At 40.8% G+C, this 20,278-nt stretch overlaps 2 protein-coding genes across 2 annotated transcripts; one reads left to right on the top strand and one right to left on the bottom strand.

The window, feature by feature from the left end:
- The first annotated feature begins 563 nt into the window (after window positions 1-563).
- Window positions 564-5,649, top strand: LOC137877957 (G-protein coupled receptor family C group 6 member A-like). The gene is made up of 4 exons (XM_068718142.1): window positions 564-703; window positions 800-992; window positions 1,338-1,959; window positions 4,904-5,649. Exons 1-4 carry the CDS (start codon window positions 564-566, stop codon window positions 5,647-5,649), a joined length of 1,701 nt encoding a protein of 566 aa, XP_068574243.1.
- A 1,446-nt stretch (window positions 5,650-7,095) lies between these two features.
- On the bottom strand, window positions 7,096-12,595 carry odc1 (ornithine decarboxylase 1). The gene is made up of 11 exons (XM_068717987.1): window positions 12,429-12,595; window positions 11,328-11,477; window positions 11,017-11,154; window positions 10,551-10,724; window positions 10,234-10,406; window positions 9,913-10,129; window positions 9,732-9,815; window positions 9,411-9,573; window positions 9,205-9,320; window positions 8,877-9,091; window positions 7,096-8,367 (listed from the first exon to the last, which is right to left on the bottom strand). The coding sequence occupies exons 3-11, from the start codon at window positions 11,116-11,118 to the stop codon at window positions 8,229-8,231; spliced, it is 1,383 nt and encodes a 460-aa protein (XP_068574088.1). The 5' UTR covers window positions 11,119-11,154; window positions 11,328-11,477; window positions 12,429-12,595; the 3' UTR covers window positions 7,096-8,228.
- Between the last annotated feature and the right edge of the window lie 7,683 nt (window positions 12,596-20,278).

Genomic DNA, 20,278 nt, shown 5'->3' on the forward strand with positions numbered 1-20,278 from the left:
CATTTAGAAAATTCTATTGTGAACTCACATGTTTTTTAAAAATATTCAATATCATTCATAATGCTGCTCCCCCTCCCCTTTGTTACCTGTTTAATTTTTTTTTTGTACTATTTTTCTACCTACCTGCCAAGGGGACTACAGGCGGAAAATAGGAATTTGTCAAAAACCTGGTACATTACATCTCTACTTATTTTACATGAGCTTAATGTTTATTTCCGCATCGTCCCTATCCAAATAAGCAAACATAACACAACAGTCAAATACAGACACCTGTCTTGTCTAAACTCTCATCCAGATAAGAGATCATACACAAATTATTTACAACCGAATGAATCCTCTTCTGTAAGCAATTCAAATCACTCTCACTGAGTAGGTGTCAACGCCGTTGCATCAGGTGACAGATTCCATCTGACAATGCAAATGATCCAGTCCGACTTCCCACAAGGTGCAGATATACGTAGCTGTTGTCCAGAAACCAGTCCGTACTCTAGAGAGGGGAGCAAATGTGTTTTCCCCCCTGTGTATTCACAATGCTCCTGTTATTACGGGTCTCTGTGAGTATCATGGCTGTATTTTGCCCTTGTTCGGGAGAGAAGGTTTCTCTACACGCATACTCTCCTGGGGACATCATGATTGGAGGAGTTTTCCCTATTCACAGAGAAATCAATCGCAGCACACTACCCGGACAACTCTCCTGTAGTAGGTAAGTATGCTCTCATCGAAATCAATCCATTTTACAAGACTATAAGACAAACTAATCATTTAGGAAATTCCATCCGTCCTCTGTCAATTTTTGTAGCTATGACATCCGAAGTTTCCTTCACACTCAAGTGATGATACACGGCATCAGAGAAATAAACCAGCGCACGCCGAGGGTTCTACCCAACTTCACCATAGGGTATGACATCTATGACACGTGTGGAGACGTCAGCCTCGCCATCAGAGCTACGCTCCAGTTGCTGAGGCGCCAGTCAGAACCTCAGAGCTGTTTTGTACCTGCAAACTTTCAATCTGCTCTAACCGAACCCGAAACGAAGGCAGTGATTGGGGAATCTTCTTCTGAAGTGTCAATAGCTGTTGCACGAGTTGTTGCTCTGTCATCCGTTACACAGGTTTGTCTTCTCTGTACCTGATGGTGTCATATTAACTACAGTTAGAAATGCAAAACATTTGGGATGCCTTTGCGTCGTTTGAGGTTAATGATGAGATTATGAAGATTCCATAACATATAAAGCAATAGTGGTAATAAATATAATCCTTTGTCTTTCGGTTTATGTGTCACTGTTGCAAACAGCATGCATTACAAATTCTACATGATTTTTTCCTGTTTGTTACAGATTGGCTATTCTGCGACTAGCCAGCTGCTTAGCAGGAAGTTCAAGTTCCCCACTTTTCTGCGAACGATACCCAGTGATGAACATCAGACAAAGGCCATTGCTGAGCTGGTTACCAAGTTCAATTGGAAGACAGTGGCCATTGTAGCAAGTGATGATGAGTACGGGAAGTATGGCAGTGAGAACCTCGAGGACCTTTTCAGTAAAATGAAGGATATCTGCAACGAATTCATCTTCATCCTGCCGGGTAACTTTTCCCAGAACAATTCCAATAACCATACCTGCCTGGCTGATCTGATAAGCAAAATCAATGAGTCCTCTGCTGAGGCCATCATCTTGTTCACCAAGGAATCTAATGTTGAAGTCATCATGGAAGCAGCTATCAAACGCAGCCTCAACAGAAGGTGGATTGCAACTGATGCGTGGTCCACCTCTATGACGGTATCTGCACTGGCAGGCATTGAGATGGCTGGGGAGGTTTTTGGGTTTGTCTCCAAGAGGAACGAGGTGCCTGGTTTTAAAGACTATGTCATCTCAATGTTCAACGGGACCACTAACGGCCTTCTAGAAGATTACCTGACTCATTATCCACTTTGTTCTAATCAGTCTGTGGAGAACGGTGAAAGTAACGGCTCGCTAACAAACAACCAAACATCCAAGCAATGTCAGGACCCAAGCTGCTTGGCCAATTACATTGACCAGGATACATCATACAATATCTACTTAGCTGTTCAGGTCATTGCTGAAGGTCTTAGGAGCTTGCTAAAGTGTGACAACCATCACTGTGAACACAGCACAGAATTTACAGCCCAGGAGGTACAGTAAAGTCATCTTGCATTGCAAATGTATGCACATTTTTGGAAATATGCTTATTTGCTCTCTTGCAGAGTTTAATGAGAAGATTGTTACCCCTATCTCTGTATGGTAAATACAATATGCACTTTGGTGACTATCGAGCAAAAGAGTCGGTCAACCTGTGTTAACATTCACTTCTCCCATTAGAGTTACAGGACTCAGGACCTGCCGCTGGTTTCCTTAAGTGGCAGGGCAGTGGTAAAACCCATGTGACACAGACACAGGAAGCTGACTCTCAGTGGGCTGTCTCTGGTATAAGACTACAGCCAGCTGCTGGTTAGCTTAGCGTAGCATGAAGAGTGAAAACAGAGGGGAAACAGCTAGCCTGGCTCTCCCCAAACAGTACCAGCACCTCTAAAGCTTACTAATTAGCAGGTTATATCATTGTTTAATCATTTTTTTATTTTTAAAGGGTTGATGCTAGAATGTACCCACCAAAGGTTTTTTGTGTGCGAAACTTTTGCGAGGTGGTTAAGGTTAGGATAGGTCGTTGGTCCATGTAACACTCAATTTGCGAACATCTGGCCAGATGGTTAAGGTTGTCATATTCTCACCGGGGGGTTACTGGGAAAGCAGTGGAAACTTCAACAAGTTAGCCTACTGTTCCTAATCAGAATAGTACTTACATACATAAAACAACAACCTACACTTAGAATAAACCTAGTGAGTAATAATTTGTTAATTACTGAGCTTTAGAGGTGCTGGTACAGATTTTGTTATTGTTTAACAGAGCCAGGCTAGCTGTTTCCAGTCTCTATGCTAAGCTAAGTTAACCAGCTGCTGGCCACACAGCCTTATTGTATCGATCTTCTCATCTAAAACTCTGCAAGAAAAGGAGTTTAAAAAAATGTCTAACTACTCTTTTAAACAAACAAAAATGTAGTTGCCATTGTTATTGACTTACTCTGCAAAATTCTAGACTCCTAAATTAAATATTTCCTGTTTTAAGATTTGTAATTTTGCTAGTAATAGAGTCAATAACAAGAAACTTTCACTCCATGTTTGTCTCCACAGCTTTTTATGGAAATCAAGAACGTAAACTTCACTGTGAACAATACACATATATTCTTTGACTCCAATGGAGACCCCAGATTAGGATATGATATTTTGTATTGGAACAAGACTGAATCCAAACAGCACACCCAAATAGAAACCATTGGAGAATACCTTCCGTATGGAAAAATCAAAGTCACAGATAATCTTGTTAGAAAAATGCACAGTGTGACGGTAAGGTCAGAATCTCATCATGTATTTATTTCTCAAAAAATAATGCCATGTTGTACTAATTTTGTTTTGTCTTTTCAAAGGTATCGGCTTACAACTGTTCTAAAACATGTAAAACAGGGCAAGAGTTGAAAATGCAAAACAAAAGTTGCTGCAATTATTGTATTCCATGTGCAGATGGAGAGTTTTCTGCTGGAAAGGGTAAGTATTTTCTCCCCATATGAAATATCCACAACCTCAAATAATAAAAATCCTATCTTCTAAGAGGATCCTAGTATGGATACATAAATGAGGATATCATCACATTCACGTAGGTAGAATTAGAATGGATTGGATCGCTACCTGCTGAGTGTACAACGAATTGTAACAATAGTTTGAGATTGATATAACATAATTCGTTTCTGATAACCCAATATGGAAAATTTAAGAATTCTTGATTAAATATTGTTATTATTAATATTCTTAACAATTTTAAAAACTGTTTTGTTAATGCAAAATGTAGTATGGTGCACAATTTAAATTTATAGTTGCAGATATAGTATCCAGTTTATTTATTTTTTTGAGTGTGAGTCAACCATTACATATTGCATGATTTGAGGCCTAAACTCCATCCCGATATCAAGCTTAAAATGTTTATCGAACCATCATTTTTGCAGAGCCCAAATCACACATGAAAATATGTATCACCAATCTGCAAAATGTGGCTTGTAGAAAAGTTTCAGTCTTAGCATTATTTGATCTCAGAGGTCCATTCAATACAGTCAACCAAAATATTTTTTTACTGGACAGACTGGAAAGCTGGGTTGGACTCTTCTGTGTAACATCTTCATGCAGATTATGGCAAACAACAAAACATCTTATACACAGATATATATATTATACAGTATATAAAATATATGACAAGCACTAAGTAAATCAGCTAAAACATGGCATTTATATTTACATTTAAGTTATTTTTTTTACAAGAAACATTTAAAGTTCAAGTTCTGCTAAAAATCAAAAAAATTAAAAACAGAAAAAAATAAAAGATAGAAAACATGTTAAGACCGATCAATAATGTAAATGATTGTCTTTGGACAGGGGATTGTATTTAAACACATCACTAACGTATGATATAACCAGACCTGTCATCTGCTCTGCTCTTTTGTAATGTTTAATTCCTTTGGTGTCATTCATTCGTGTTCACTCTCCTCTCTTCTCGTTGCTTTAATGTAACACTATTCAATGGAATTCTATTCTTCCCGGTGAATATGCTAAAAACATTCAAACTTTCCTCACGCTGTTAACTTTTCTGTGTTCCCTCCCCATAGGCAAGGAGTGTAAACGATGCGGCGCAAAGCAGTATTCGTCTCCACAGAGAGATAGGTGTTTGGAGAAAACTGTCCAATTCCTACATTGGTCGGATCCCTTCATTATCATCTTGAGTGCCTTGGGAGTGTTCGGTATAACTGTTACCATTGTGTTTGCTGTTTTGTTCACCGTCTATCGAGGCACTCCCGTTGTGAAGGCTGTTGGAGGCTACTTGTGCCTCTTGGAGCTTTTTTCCTTGCTGGCCTGCTTCTGCCTTTCCTTTAGCTTTGCGGGTAAACCCACCAATGCTTCCTGCATGGTAGGCCTGCCTCTCTTCGGCATCGCCTTCTCCCTCTGCATCTCCTGCATTCTTGCCAACCTGCTCCAGATCTTTGTGGGCTTCAGCTTTCAACTGAACAAAGCGTCCTGGGCGAAGAGGCTCCACCAGCCGGCGGCCGTGGTGACAATCATCACTGGGATCCAGTTGGCCTTGTGTGTGCCATGGCTTTGCTATTATCCCCCACACGCCAATGAAGAGATATTTAGGGAGAGCATCCTGAAGCAGTGTGAGAAAGGCTCCTATAGGTTATTTATTGCCATGTTGGCCTACAACGCTTTCTTGGCCCTCATCTGCTTCCTGTTTGCATTCAAAGGCAAACAGTTGCCAGATTTGTATAATAATGCAAGTTTGATCACCATCAGCATGCTGCTGTTTTTGATCGTTTGGGTTTTCTTCATCCCCATTTATATCAGTTTGATCGGGAGGTACAAGAGTGCCATCGAGAGCGCGGCCATCCTCATTTCCAGCTACAGCATCCTCGGCTGTCACTTGGCCCCAAAATGTTACATCATGGTGTTCAGGAAAGAGCTGAATGATGAGAACGCCATCACGGAATACATCAGGAAGCATTATGAGCAGAAAGGCGTGGCCGTGGTGACATCATAGTGTCACACCACAGCCATAAATTCTTTGCGGGTTGCCGGGTAACAATTATACGCACAACAATGCTTTTTCCCCGTGGTAAAATGATTGCTTCATTGACTTTCTTTGACACTTGCAACGAATTAAATATAGCAAGTTAATTTAGCTTTAGTTTGGCTTGTAGACAGATTTTTTTGTTACCTTGTAATAGAGTCAGGCAAGCTGTTTCTCCCGTCTCCAGTCTATGTGCTAAGCTAAGCCTTTGCATTTGATAGCAATCATCTCATCTTACTTTCTGCCAGAATGTGAATTGAAAGTGTATTTTCTAAAACCACAAACTATTTCTTTAACAGTTAGTGTCATCACACACTGATTGTTTACATAACCAAAGATGAAAAACTGTGATAAAGACACAAATACCTTGCAAACGCAAGGTACACATGTTTGTATTATGGTTTTGCTTTGCTTTCTACCTACAATACACACTATTCAAATGGTGTATAGTGTACAATGTAAATAGTGACTTTTTCTGTGTGTAATCTTTACATTTTGTATCATATTATCTTTCAGATGAGTCGTATATAAGAGAATGTGTAGTGTCTGTGAAGACACTGTTTTGTCCTGACGGGCTGTGTACTGTGAATAAATAAACTTATATTTTCTTCGCGGACATTGCAGAACTGCACCTCCTTTGTTCCTTGAGAGTTTGTCCATGGAGTGTTCACTGTATGGATAATTAATCTGCAAGAAGATGGGAGACAACACAAAGACACAAATACCTCCATTTACCCAATGTCAAATCAATACAGCCTGAATTTTTCCTAAAAAAAACCATATACATGTACTGTATATATATACACATATGCAATAAATATAAGCTACATAATGACACATTTTTATCCAATGCTCAAGTTTCTAACTGTAATAATACAGTATTAGCCTTAACATTAATTGTAAAGAAGGCCAATGATTTCATGACGAAGACATGTTAATACTAGTTTAGGATGTAATGTCACTGAAAGCTGTTATTTAGATGAAGTGACTCTCTGGAACAAAGTTAATTTGGTGTCTTTCAGATTGAGGCATGTTAAACAATCCAGTTGCTGTTGTGTGTAAACTCTATAAAAAGGTCCGGATTGAACTGGGGGATCATTTACATTCCAAACCACATCTGATCCAGAGTGCTGTTTGAGTAAAGGTTAAATTTAGGTGAATATTTTACGCTGGTATGCAAAAATCAATTACCTTGTGTGTGTGTCTGAAACACAGTTGTGAGTGGACAGACAGGTAACTGAAAGGAAAGAAAACCAATCTGTACTAAAGCCCTTCCTGCTGCGAACACTAGATGGAGCTCTTGAAATATCCTGTAATTCATCGTTCTATGGTCCATATTGCTTTACAAGCAGTAATGTACTGTTTTTTCTTAATTTGTCCAATATGTTATAAAACACACAACACCCATTCTTCAGCTCTGCACCTAATGCTTTATTTATTAAAAAAATACAAAACTTCAAAAAAGTTTCCATAGGAAAGCGCTATGACTTTGCGATCCCGTCTCTTTCGTATCCATTTCAGATGTATGGTGTTCACACCTCTTCTTAAATCATATGAGCAGACTTCTTGCCTTCTACACATTACAAAACAAAACAAAAATAATAATATTAAGGTGGAGAAGAGGAGAGGAGCAGTCTGCTTCTTGAGTCCCTGCGTTTTAAGTATTAATCCTGAAGATGTATTGCATTGTGGTGGATCCTGTAGTGTCAGGTGACCAGAACAAATGTGGGGATGTTTTAGTGTGTGCGCTGTCTGATTCATTCAAATGTTGCAGGCACGTGTGTTTCTTGAAATATTGACGTCTTGAGGATTAACACTTGAGAGGTTCTGTAAAGAAGTGAAGATCATGGAAAAGATAAATATAAACATAGCAGCCATTTTTGAGGATTTAAATCAACCCTCCAACCACCTCTTTGCAAGTTGACTCCAGATGTTAACAGGGCTTTAAGGTCAGTGAGCACTGGCGATTGCCTGAGATTAAAGCAATTTTGCTACGGTATATTTTGCTGGTTTTTAAATAATAGCATGAGTGACCCTTCACCTCTTGACTTTTGCTACAGTTTCACACACTGTGAGCTCTACGGTGGCAGGAAGCATTGAGTGAAGTAGATTTCCAATATATTCAGCAAAAGCAACGGTTTATCTACCCGCACTGTTTCAGTTCGGAAAAAGTAGTTTCTTCATTAACTACTGTACTCAAGCTCCAACAGTATGTTTCCCTCAAAATTGGTGCGGGGGGAGGGGGGGCGCACTGCAGCAACGAGCTGGAGTACAGAGTAACACTCTGTCTGGAACACACAAAGACGCTCAGAGTGTGATTCAGCCTCATTTCATTGAGTTGATCCCCGCTTCCATACAGAACACAGAAAGTTGTGCAGCAGCGTGTCCCTCTCATTCTCCTGTCAAGTAACTGGCCTTGAAATGACAACGTACATTAGGGGAGAGAAAAAAAAAAAGAAGAAAAAAAAACACAGCCAGAACCCTTGTCAATAATTTAGAACAAAAGGGTGCTAGGTCTGGAGAACATAGCTGTGATGTACAGTAGGTGTTTAAACCACATGGGCCTGGCAGGGCTTTGTTGGCAGCTCCAAGCTGCTCTCTCGACCGCAGCAGGCTGGCACTTCTAACAGGCAGGACTCCTCCGCAGGAGCTGGCATGCCCTGGGAACAGATCTGCTGCACATGTTGCCTGTAGAGGACAATGCACACACAAGTTAAGATTCTAGTCTAACTAGTCTGAAGAAACACTGAAAATCTTAACATGTCTAAACACGATTGATGAAAGTCTGTCATCTCCTTGTGACTTTTATTTTACATTGCTTGCTAAATTAATGGTAAATGCACTTGTATGGGGCTTTCCTAGTCTTCCGATCACTCAATGCACTTTAACACTTCATGTCATCATTCAGACACTGATGTGGGCTACCATGCAAGGTGCCACCTGCCCATCAGGACTAACTAACCATATATAGACATTCACACACCGTAGGTTCAGCTACGGGAGCAACTAGGGGTAAAGTGTCTTGCTCAAGGACACATCGACATGGACTAGTGGAACCGGGGATCTAACCGCCGATCCTCTGATTGAAGGGCGACCCTGCTCTACCACTGAATCACCCAATTAAAAAAACTAAACTAAAACATACTCTAGAAAAGTGATCCATTACCAAACTTCCAGCTTTTTTGACGTCTACTCACCAGGCAGTGCGGGACATGACATAGTGGATGTCGGGTCTCTGGAAGCCGTTGAAGGTGGAGGCGGCGGCCACGGTGTAGGCGCCCATGTTGTCAAAGATCAGCCAGTCGCCCACCTGCAGGTCGGGCAGGTCACACTGCTCAACGATGCGGTCAAGGCCGTCGCATGTCGGGCCCCAGATACTGCAGGGGTACATGAGCTCATCCGGCTTTGGCTTCTATTAGTACAAAGAGAGGGGAGACGCACAAACTGTCAACCTCCGTTTCACCTTCCACTGACCCTTGTGTATTACTACATCTGCCACTTCTTCAATCCTCCACTTTCACTTACCTTAAGTAGTGTTGGCAAACAGTGAGCGTGGTCATAGAGTATACAGTTGAAGGATCCATACACTCCATCGTTGACGTAGTACATCAGAGTCTTATCATTGGTCCCTTCGTCTTCCTCTGAAGAAAGCATAAAATCATTTTTAATACTGCCAAATGTTACAAATGTGCTTTCAGAGTAAACTTGTTTTCCTAAATCATGGCTGTTACCGTCAGAGGCCGACTCGTCGTCCACGATGACCTTCTTGGCAATGATGTTGACAACCAGTGTGTAAGCAGAGGCCACATAAAAGCGCCCTGGCTCAGCGATGACCTTAATACCGCTGTCAGCAGGGAAGTACTTGTCCAGGGCCGGGCTGATTACTGCTGTGATCTAAAAGAAATTATTATTATTAAGAAAATGATATTAAAAAAGGAATTACCATGAGCTAGTACTACAAATGTTGCAGCTTATTTGTCTTGTTTTGTTTTACGTCAAAAACAGACAGAAATGTTTAGCCGCACAGGATAAACATTAGAAAAGCAAGTTACCTCTTCGAATTTGAGTTCAGCTTCGTCTGAACCGGGAAAACCTCCTCCAATGTCCAACAGGTCCATGTTGAAGCCCAGCTCATCCTGGAGTTCACATAAATCAGAGTCTCAGTTCATTTTGCTGCGTGAAAACCTGCATTAAAAAAAAATCTGTTGCACATGCATTTCTGTCACAACTCACCCCCAAATCAAAGACACAGCGGGCATCGGCGATAGCCTGGCTGTAGGTCTCCGGGTCAGTGCAGCCACTGCCGACGTGGAAGCTGACACCGATCACATCCAGCCCCAGCTCCTTAGCACGCTCCAGAAGACCACGGCAAGCTTTGAGTGGGGCCCCAAACTTCACGCTCAGGCGACACACTGCCTTTGAGTCATCTGTGGCAATACGCAGCACCAGTCTGGGCACAAAGCAGGAACAAGAGTTAGTGAGGGGGAAGGAGGGAAGAGGGCAGATAAATGAAATACAAACTAAAGTTTTCATATTGTGGTAAAAATGTCTCACTTGGCATTGTCATGACAGCGAGCCACTTTCATGAGTTCCACCTCGCTATCAAAGGTCATCATCCGGACCCCATGGGCAGACGCATACTTGATCTGAGAAGCTTGCTTGCAGGGGTTGGCATAGATAATTCTGCTCGGAGCCACTCCCAGAGACTGAACCATATGGATCTCCGTCTAGAGGTGGAGGGGGGACAATGCAGACAGTCAGCAAATTTAAAAACACGAGCTGCCAGCGCAATTTCAGCTAATCGCCACAACTGCTTTTGTGCAGCGTTATTCTTAGAACGTCTCGTGCCACGGGACGTTTCCAATGCGCACCTTGCTTGCACAGTCAAAGCCGGCTCCCAGGGATGCCAGGGTCATGACCACGGCCCGGCTGTCGTTGCATTTGACGGCATAGAAAGGAGTGGCGCGAGGCAGGGCCCTCACCCAGCGCAGGTGTTTCTTTAGCACATCTCCCAGGTCACAGACGTAGAAGGCGTCCCGGTCATCCTGTGGGGAAAAATAAGAGGTGCAGATGGATTTAACAAAAACATCCTCCATCCTAGAGCTACGCGATACACTGTAAACAATAAACACCATTGTGTGTAATACACAAAAAAACACAATTGTTTGCACCACCATGGTCTGAAGAGTTAAGTAAAGGACATACATTTCACTCAATGCAATACCAGTAACCTGAACACAGGTGTAGGATGTCAGGCGCATCCTGTTGACACTCAGCACCCAACCCAGCAGGGCGATTCTGTGTACCCACTAAACAAAGTCGGCACAGGACACTCACCGTCATGGATGACTCGTTGATCTTCTGCTCAACAATGTCCCGGGCGGAGAAGCCCTCTTCCAAGAAAGAGAAGTCAAACTCGGTGGGAGTGGCAGTGTCCATGGTCACAAGAAGTCCTCTCAATTGGTCACCAGTAAACTGAGAGAGGAGAGCGGAGGACACATCCACATTACATTCAGCATCTCTTGAGTCCTTGATTACCAACAAACGAGTTTCTCAAAAACACATCACTTGATTGAATTGATAATTTTGTCGCAGTGTTATCTGCCAAAGATGACTATGCAGTGTTGAAATCAAGATGTGACACTTACTTGGATAGGAAAGAGATGGAATTTAGTGTTGCTGTTTACTCAGGTGCAGAGAAGCCAAGGCGGCTCACCAGTGAAGTTAAATCCCTTCAAATACGACTCAAGGCCCGGGCCTGCTGAGTAGGCAGTGTGCGTCTTCCTAGACTGATGATTCTGTAAACGAGAGCATTTTACGATATTTTAACTGCATATCCTGAAGGGGGAAAAGCTGGGTCAGCAAATAAACATCTACAGACTCACCCACAATATAAATGTATAATGCGTCTGAACTACTAGAGATTTTTATCTCTATAAATGAAACACAACGTTAAGGATTACTTTATTAATACCATTATAATTAGCGCATAAATGACCAGACTTCCGACACACACACACACACACACACACACACACACACACACACACACGCACGCACGCACGCACGCACGCAATAGCGCTCCATTTTATAACTATGTCATGACTAACGGTATGAGACACCGTCTGCACAGAGAAGTCACTGAAAGTGTTTAAACCCCGCCCAGCGCAGACTTAATCCAATCACAAAGAAGATCCGCCTTAAACATCAAAAGAGTGGCACGAAAATGAACCAATCAGCGACGGACATACGAGGTCGACGTCATTTTTACCGGTTCCGTTTTAGAGCCCTTCTTGCCATGAGGCGATTTAGCATTTTAAGTTACTTGTAACGTGGTTTAGCAGAGTTAACGCAGCCAATTGAAAAAATAAAATAACTTGTTGAGGGTAGCGCAAACACACCCAGGTCTGTGTCTCCGTGAAGTCGACATTACAGGCTAACGTTGTGCCGGTTGGTTAGCGGGGTTTTAAAAAGAAGTTAATTATCGCTAGATAACGTTAGCTAACCAGCCCACTGTTACACCGGCCACGTCGTATTGATAATTAACGTACACACTTAAGAGCTACTGCATTTTGAATTAAAATGACCAAAGAGCAACAATAGCAACCACTATTTCATTGTCCTTCTTAAGCCGCCATAACCGATTCAGCCAGCTAATTACCGTTTACTGACTAAATGCATGTAAGATCAAAAAATAAAGCGTGACCCTGCTAGTAACGTTAGTACGACATTAAAAATCCTTAACTTACCTTAAAAAGCATTTACAAAGAGTGTGTCCATTAGACCAGAATGCTGGGATAAAAAAAGTAAAGCTGGCGGTGTCGCTTCGGTCGAGACTGAACTGGTGTGCAAGCCGGCAAAAGGATCCCCACAGTATTTATAGAGAGCTCGTTGCTATGGACAACGCAGCCAGCTGAAACCGGCCTCCCATCCACGTATGAACCGGTTTAGGCTCGTCACCTCAACCACATGGTGGTGGGACGGACGGACGGGATAACTTTACTGCGCACACACATGATCCCTTAAGATAACCGTTCAATCGGACCTTGAATCCACGTTAAAGGCGTCTCACTACTATTGTGGTGAAGACGGGTTCCATAGATTAACTAGTTAGCACTCACAAGACTGTCTGGCCCCAGCTAGTAACAGACTTCTCATGTAAAAACGTTGCCTGTAAGTTAGTAAGAGTTACTAAAAGCCTTTTTTGATGTTCATTTTAAGTTTTCCCTCTTTTGAGGAAGTCCAAACATTCAATAAATGCTGAAAAAGCTTGCATCTTTGATTTTGTGCTGCCATACTACTCCGGACCTCAGAAGCACTTTTATGCTTCGGTCTGGCTGGTGATGATAACAATGATCATCAGTACAGCCCCCCCCTCCATGGCTAGCTGTGATGGAAGAAGCCTGCCCTGCCTTCCTGTTGATCCCAATGGCACTCACTCACGCTGTCTGGTTTGGACTGACCTGTCTCTTGATGGCAGTCTGCTCAGTCCCAAACTGAGTTTCTTGACCTGCTTGATGGGATTAAAGGAGATTACGAGTTGACTCAGAGATGGCAAAGGTGTCAACACAGACACAACTGCTCTGTAAGTACTACACATGTAGATGTAGAATTAATGCTTTTTAAAAATTATATCTATCCTTGTCCAGGTTTTAAAACAACTGTTTGCCATGATGCAAAAAACATATGCCTCTGTAAGTGTTAGAGAAATTCACTCAAAGCCGATGTAAAAGTAATTATCACAGGACATTTATTCTTGCAAGAAGGAGACAGAGTTGAAACACATACAAGTCATGTATCAAGGCTGCTCAGAGGTCTGTCTCTGAGTCTCTGATATTTATACTTCAGATAACACACAAGTGCGTTTGCACAGAATCATTTGCATAAAGCTAACTCGTCCCTTCCGCACAAGCAAACGTCATCTTGACATTTAGTAAGATATACAATCGCCCCCTACAGAAGGTCACAGTGACTGCTAAACGAGGAACATCTAAGGATAACAAGTGTGAAGAGAATTCACACAGGAGCCCCAGGCTTCATGGAGCCTTGTATGTTAAACAATAAGAACAGATCATTCTAAAAGTAATTTTTCTCCAACATTTCCCTCCTGTTTATACAAAGTATAACTACTAGATTAAAATAAAAATAAATTAATGAATGTCCAATCAAACTAGTAATAAACGAATGCATAAAAACAAAACATCAAAAACAATAAAGAAAGAATATAATCAAAAACACACGTATTTTAATGTCATACGGATTATCTTAAGCGTAACATTTTAAAGACAAAGGAATGTCTTCACAAATATGCTGTATACTGTCGCTTCCCAGCCCCTCATCACCTTGGTTGTGTTAGGGTCTCAACTCTCTCGCAGACACAGGGAAGGCTGCATGTCTCCTACTGCTGCATCTTTTGTCAGCAGAGCAGGGCCAAAAAATAAGCTGGTTCGAGTTAAAATCAAATCAAAAGATATTTAATAACAAACAGAAGCTAAACAATTACAAACCGAATTACACTATTAATAACAAAACAAACATATCAATTTCATGAAAGTGAGGCCCCGTCCGGGCCACGAGACATGTCTGCATCATGGTCCGGAGGAGGTCTGAATCTCTCCTCAGATTTACAGTACTTTTGTCTCCCCAAAGTTACATTCCTCAGCCTATCGATCAGCTCCACGATTGGCTGAAATCTGATAAACTCCCCCTTGGATCCTGACCCATTGTCCTGGGCAGACACCTCTGTCAACTACTTTCTTCCACCACAGGTTCACACCTCACATTCCTCAAACCCCCCTCACAGACACTCAATATACATACAATTCCTCACAGTTGGAAATCTGTAAGTATACAGAGTCTGTTTATTCATTTCAACATCAATTCATCACTGTATTAGCCCTCTCAACACGGTATGAAAGTACAATCAAGATGAACCAAACACTTTGTAGACCCCCTGTTCTTCACCAGCAACACGTCTTGACCCCTCTACCGTATTGTTGCCCACCAATAGTACTGATTCAAACCCCGCAGTATTTGATTTCCCCTAGGGACCCCAATGTCATCTATGGTCACAGACTGACTGAGACTGCCAGTTGGCGCTGACCTTTTATGGTTGTGATCTGTTTCTAGGACAGGGGTCTGCAACCTTTACTATCCAAAGAGCCATTTTGCCCTATTTTTCACCAAATAAAATTTGTCTGGAGCCGCAAACGCTATTTGATATCACAGCTTATAAAGTTTTATATATAGTTATATTATTATATATACAAAAACTATAGTTTGTTGTATTTATGAAATTATAGAACAAGAATAAAGATAATTATTGACATTTTATTGCTATTTCACCTGTTATAATAATATCAAACTCTTATGAAGAGGAGAAAAAAACTTGCTCAGTTTGCTGCAGTAGTTGAGAAATCGCTCTTTTTCACTCATCTCCAGTGTGATACATTTCAGCAAATAAGTGATTGTTCTGGAAGTGTCTTTCAACATTACATTTTTTGTTGTTTGCTAATTTCTCGACACATTTCAAGCATACAGGTAAGCCAGTATCGTTGGCAGTGAAAGCAAATGAATACGTCCACACAGAATTAAACTCCATTTTCCTCCGTGACTTTTCTTTTTTGGGGATTTATTCATTGATAGTGTAGCCGAGGGTTTATGTTGCGTCAATACTTTATGATAATAATAAAATAATAAACACGGGGCTCCGTAATCTTCCAATCAACCCTGCTGACTGTGGATGATACGATTATTAATTTCATGTTTATTCCAAATACCTCAGCCAAATGTTTTATCACCTTATTTACAAAATGTGTACCATTTTCACAATATATAATTTCTGGTATTCCAAAACGTGGTCAAAGCTTTTAGTCAAAGTTCTTGCTACTATTATAGCATCTAGTGTTTTGGTTGGAAATACCTTGATCCATTTAGAATATTGATCAATTATTGTCAAACAATATTTCTTCCCTTCACATTGGTTTAATTCAATGAAATCCATGCAAATGTGTTGAAAATGATTATTCTAGTTCTGGTAATTTACCTCTAGCTGGTTTTTGCTGCCCCTGAGGATTATGTTTCACACATACAGTACATGCTAGAAAAAATATTGTTTGTAAAATCATACGCTGTAACGACCCTGCTTATCATAGATACCATCCTCCCTTTTGAGCCATGGTCTTGCCCATTGGCTCAAATAGAGCCGTATATCTATATAAGGTCTTAGGTAATATTAATTTGCCCTCAGGCCATTCCCAGAACCCATTGTTGTCTATTTTGCAGTTTTGTTTTATCCAAAACATTTTCTCTTGCTGTGGAGCATTTGTTTGCATGTCTTTTAAGATTTCATGATCTAAATGTTGTACTTCAAAAGAAAGTTGGTTATAAGGTTGTTGCGCAGCCTTTTTTGCTTCCTCATCAGCTTTACGGTTTCCTGTTGAAACCGGGTCAGTACCTGTTGTGTGTGCCATGCACTTACAAACCGCTATTTGTTTTGGCAGCTTTACTGCATCAAGTAGTCGCAATATCAAGTCTCTGTGTGTGATAGGTTTGTTAGTTGATGTAACCATCCCCCTATTCTTTCACTGCTGAGCGAAGACATGTACGCATGAATAAGCATAGTTGCTATCTGTGTAGATAGTAACGACCTTGTCCTCCCCCAATTTGCATGCTTCCGTCAGAGCGTTTAGTTCAGCAGCTTATTTTGTTTTTATTTTTTTATTTTTTATTTTATTACACTATATTTATCCCGTTGAGGGGGACATTTTTCTCTGCATTTGACCCATCCCTGTACCAGGGAGCAGTGGGCTGCCCATGACAGGCACCCAGGGAGCCGCTAGGGGGACAGTGTCTTGCTCAAGGACACTTCGACTCAGAACACACCAAGGACTGAACTGCCGACCCTTCGGTTTCCAGACAACCCTCTTAGCCTAATGAGCTAGTCGCCCCCAACGATCTTGTGCCCAACGGCCCCTTGTGCTGAAGAATGGGATGGTAAAGGTTGAGATTTTAACACTTTATTATTTCTCACTTAAGGTTTAGTTAATTCAGCGTAATTAGGAACCCAATTTTTACAGAAATTAGTCATTCCTTTGAATGACAGCATTTGTCTTTTTGTTTGAGGTTGGTGCTTTGAGAATGGCTTCTTTTCTTTTGTCATCTAGTGATTGGCCATTCTTAGATAAATCATAACCCAAATATTTTACTTTTTCCTTCCAGAGCTGGAGTTTGTTTTTGCTTACTCTATGACCTTGTTCACAGAGGAACTTTAGCAACGCAAGAGTATCCTCTTTGCATTGTTGTTGTGTCTTAGAGCATATCAAAATGTCATCAACATAAAGTAAGATTTGACTTCCCCCAGTTGGCTTGAATTTAGCTCTGTTAGCTACCATCATTTGAGAAAAGATGGTAGGATTTTCACAATACCCTTCTATTATAAGTGTACTTTTCCCCTTTGAATTGAAAAGCAAACCAGAATTGACAATTTGTATGCACTAGTATTGAGAAAAATGCATTAGCTAAATTTATCACAGTCATGAAGAGTTTTCTCTCTTCTGGCTGCAGTGATCACGCCACTCCTGTTAATCTTATCCTAGCCGTCGTTCTTTTAACCCGTTAAGCCCTAAGCCTATTTGTAGGCCTCTCCTTGATTTTTGCAACCCATAGTAAAGAGAGTGATTTTCGTCTAAATATAAGGTGTATTTTAATAGTTTTTATATTGTAGAAAGCTGACCCTTGTGAAATTTGTTCAGATTTGTAAATATCAGTATATATGTTACTGGTTAAGAGAGCATTAAGATGGAACACAGCACAAATTGAAATTCTTTATCACCGATTATAAATTAATCCAATTTTGATAAGATATATTTTTTTTTTTATGTTGTAGTTGAAAGCTCAAACCTCTCCCAGATCATAGCCCAATGGGTTGCGAGTCTCTCTGCACAATGTTTTCTTTGATAAAGTGAAGCATTCAAGAGCTAGAGAGGTCTGAGTGCAGAGATTTCAGCCGAGGTCAACCAAAATGTCATTTGGTTCCAGCTGTTCCATTGTAATTGTATATAGTATATAATTATATATTTCACTTCTTTTATGACTAATAGTGTTCAATCTATCATATGCAGCAGTTTGGCATCATTTAGAGAGCCTGGATCCTCTCTGAGCCTGTTTATGTCTGTCATCCATGGGATTTTCTCATCTGGCTTCTAGTCCAGGTCTCCTAGCTCAGCCTATGGTTGGGCGATTTCAGTCAATGGACCCTCCTTAGAAGCGTCTGAGTCCACAGAATCTAACAAACACATCGTGATTTTGATTGACAGAAGCGTTCGCCAGTAGGGAGTAAAACCGTGGCGCATCACCTGAAACGTGCGCACAACATCGCCGAAAATTTAGCCCATCCCCCCCCTCGCCTTGCTATACAGGCCTGTGTTTCTACACGGGGACATTTCAGCGACGCACCAGAAATACGTAGAAATATTGTTGACGGAAATAAGCGGAGATTTACAGCAGAACAATGAAAAGGTAAGGAGCTTTGGATGATTTTGAAGGATATTACGCATCGTGTTTCTGGTGTTTGTTTGCTCACAGCCTTGTGAGGGTTTACCGGAGAGACGAACTGATGGTAGTTCTGGAATCTGTGTCGAATGCTCGTGCTTTTTGCTATCTCGGTTGCCTATGCTAACCGTTAGTTTTGTTATGCTAACTCGGAGAAGAGCGAGTTAAGGCTAGAAATACGTGATTTTGTGATAAATCTTTTATTTGCGTACACTATTTGTGTAGAATGGTGTTTGGAGTGTGTACGAATGTCTTAGATTGTTTGTTTTACCAAGATTTTGCTTTTTTTTTGGATTTTTTGGGGATTTTTTTCATATTCATAAATACATGCATAAATGGACTTTTTTGGACGGTAAATGCTACAGCGGAGCCGAATTTCGGTCCGTCGGGCTTAACAGGTTTTAAAGAATGTCTCTGCATATTCTTATCTGGCCCTGGAGTGTCTGTACATGGCACAATGCATGTCTTCAATTTATTGTTTTTGTACAGTCTGAGTCTTATCAACTTTTTCTTATCAACTTTTTCTTTAACTCCTGTGTACTTTTTGGTTTGGTGAGTTAGAAACCTCTTGCATACAACAGTCAATCGTTTATTCAAACCACTTTCATTCTCTTTCTAACAGGTTAACTGGACAGTTTTTCATTGATCGCACAAATTTCTGTTTTGTCTGTAAGCCTGTTTTTGATCTTATGATCGTTTCATTAGTTTTTTGTCTTCTGAGGTTAAGATAACAGATTTGCATGCTCCAGAATCACACAAAAATACCACTTCACACCCTTCTATCATCAAATCACAAATGTTTTTTCTTCCTGCATCAAACAATTTGTATTTGATCTAATTCTAATATTTCTATCTTTTTTGTTCACCTTTAGTCTGTGTCTGTGTATCAGTGTGTGTGCGTGCTTTTACATGACCTGATCTGTCTTATGAATGCGTTGTCCTGGCGTCCCCCTCCTCCGATGTCCCACTCCTCGCTCCTTTTTTCCTGCAACAGATATCCACTCTGCCTGTCGAATCCTCCTGCCTCTCCTCCTCTCTCTCTTTATCCTCTGCTCCGTCCGCGGAAGCCTCCACATCTTTGATTATCTCAGAAATACACATTAGAACAAACAGGTTCAGATATTTCGTCAAATCATCATATTAGGGAGAGAGTGGAGAGAGGTTTCCGGAGGATCAGGCTGCTGGGCCTGTGAAGTTTGAATCTCCACGGGCTGGAATGTCTGGAGGGGAGACAGAGGGTGGGCGGACATAGAGAGGAGGCTGCCTTCCTCACACTATTCACACAAATCAGGAGAATTAGTCACGTTATTTTCACAGTTTTTGTCATTGTCCTGCAGTTGTTTCAGTCTGTTTTTCTCTGCTCCCTTTTTGCGCTCTTGCGCCTCCTTTAACCACATTTTTGCTTCAGTTAAACCTTCTTTCTTTTCTTTCCCTGCATTTCCCTTACACTGTTTTTCTATCTTGTCAATCAACAGTTCACATTCCGTGTTCGTCACTTTTTCATCAAACCCATATTTTTTTTTTCTTTTCCATCTTTTCAGATGTTTAATGCTTTTCTCATTTTTCATCTTCTTGTACTTTATTTCTCCCTTTAAAGTCTCATCTTTATCATCTTTGCTCGTTTTAGAACCCATCTTTTATTTAGTATAGTTATTTATTATTTTGATCTAAAAAGAAGAAGAAGCTCTTTTAGCTATCGGTACAAATAAGAAATCTGTCTTTAGATTAATCTCTTTTAGTTACCGATAGCTGAAAAACTAAATCTCTTCTTTTGTTCACTAATTGAGTTTAGGCTTCCCAGAAACCAAGGTATTTTAACCTAATAGCTTTTTAGATTGTTAATCTCAGGTGTACATCACTCCCTTTGTTTTTAGGCTCCCCATAAACCAAGGATCACAAAAAAAATACAAATTTGAGATTCCGAAATATGTGATTCCGCGAATCTTCGGGTGTTTATCATTACCTAGGTTTACTTGTCCTTCGACCAGGATTCCGCGAATCCACAATAGCTATTTAAGATTTGTCTCTTTAAAATCTTAGGTTAACC

This window comes from Cebidichthys violaceus, unplaced genomic scaffold (genome assembly GCF_023349555.1).
Source record: "Cebidichthys violaceus isolate CVI_PGR_0920_01 unplaced genomic scaffold, fCebVio1.0.p SCAF_22, whole genome shotgun sequence".
Taxonomy (NCBI): domain Eukaryota; kingdom Metazoa; phylum Chordata; class Actinopteri; order Perciformes; family Stichaeidae; genus Cebidichthys; species Cebidichthys violaceus.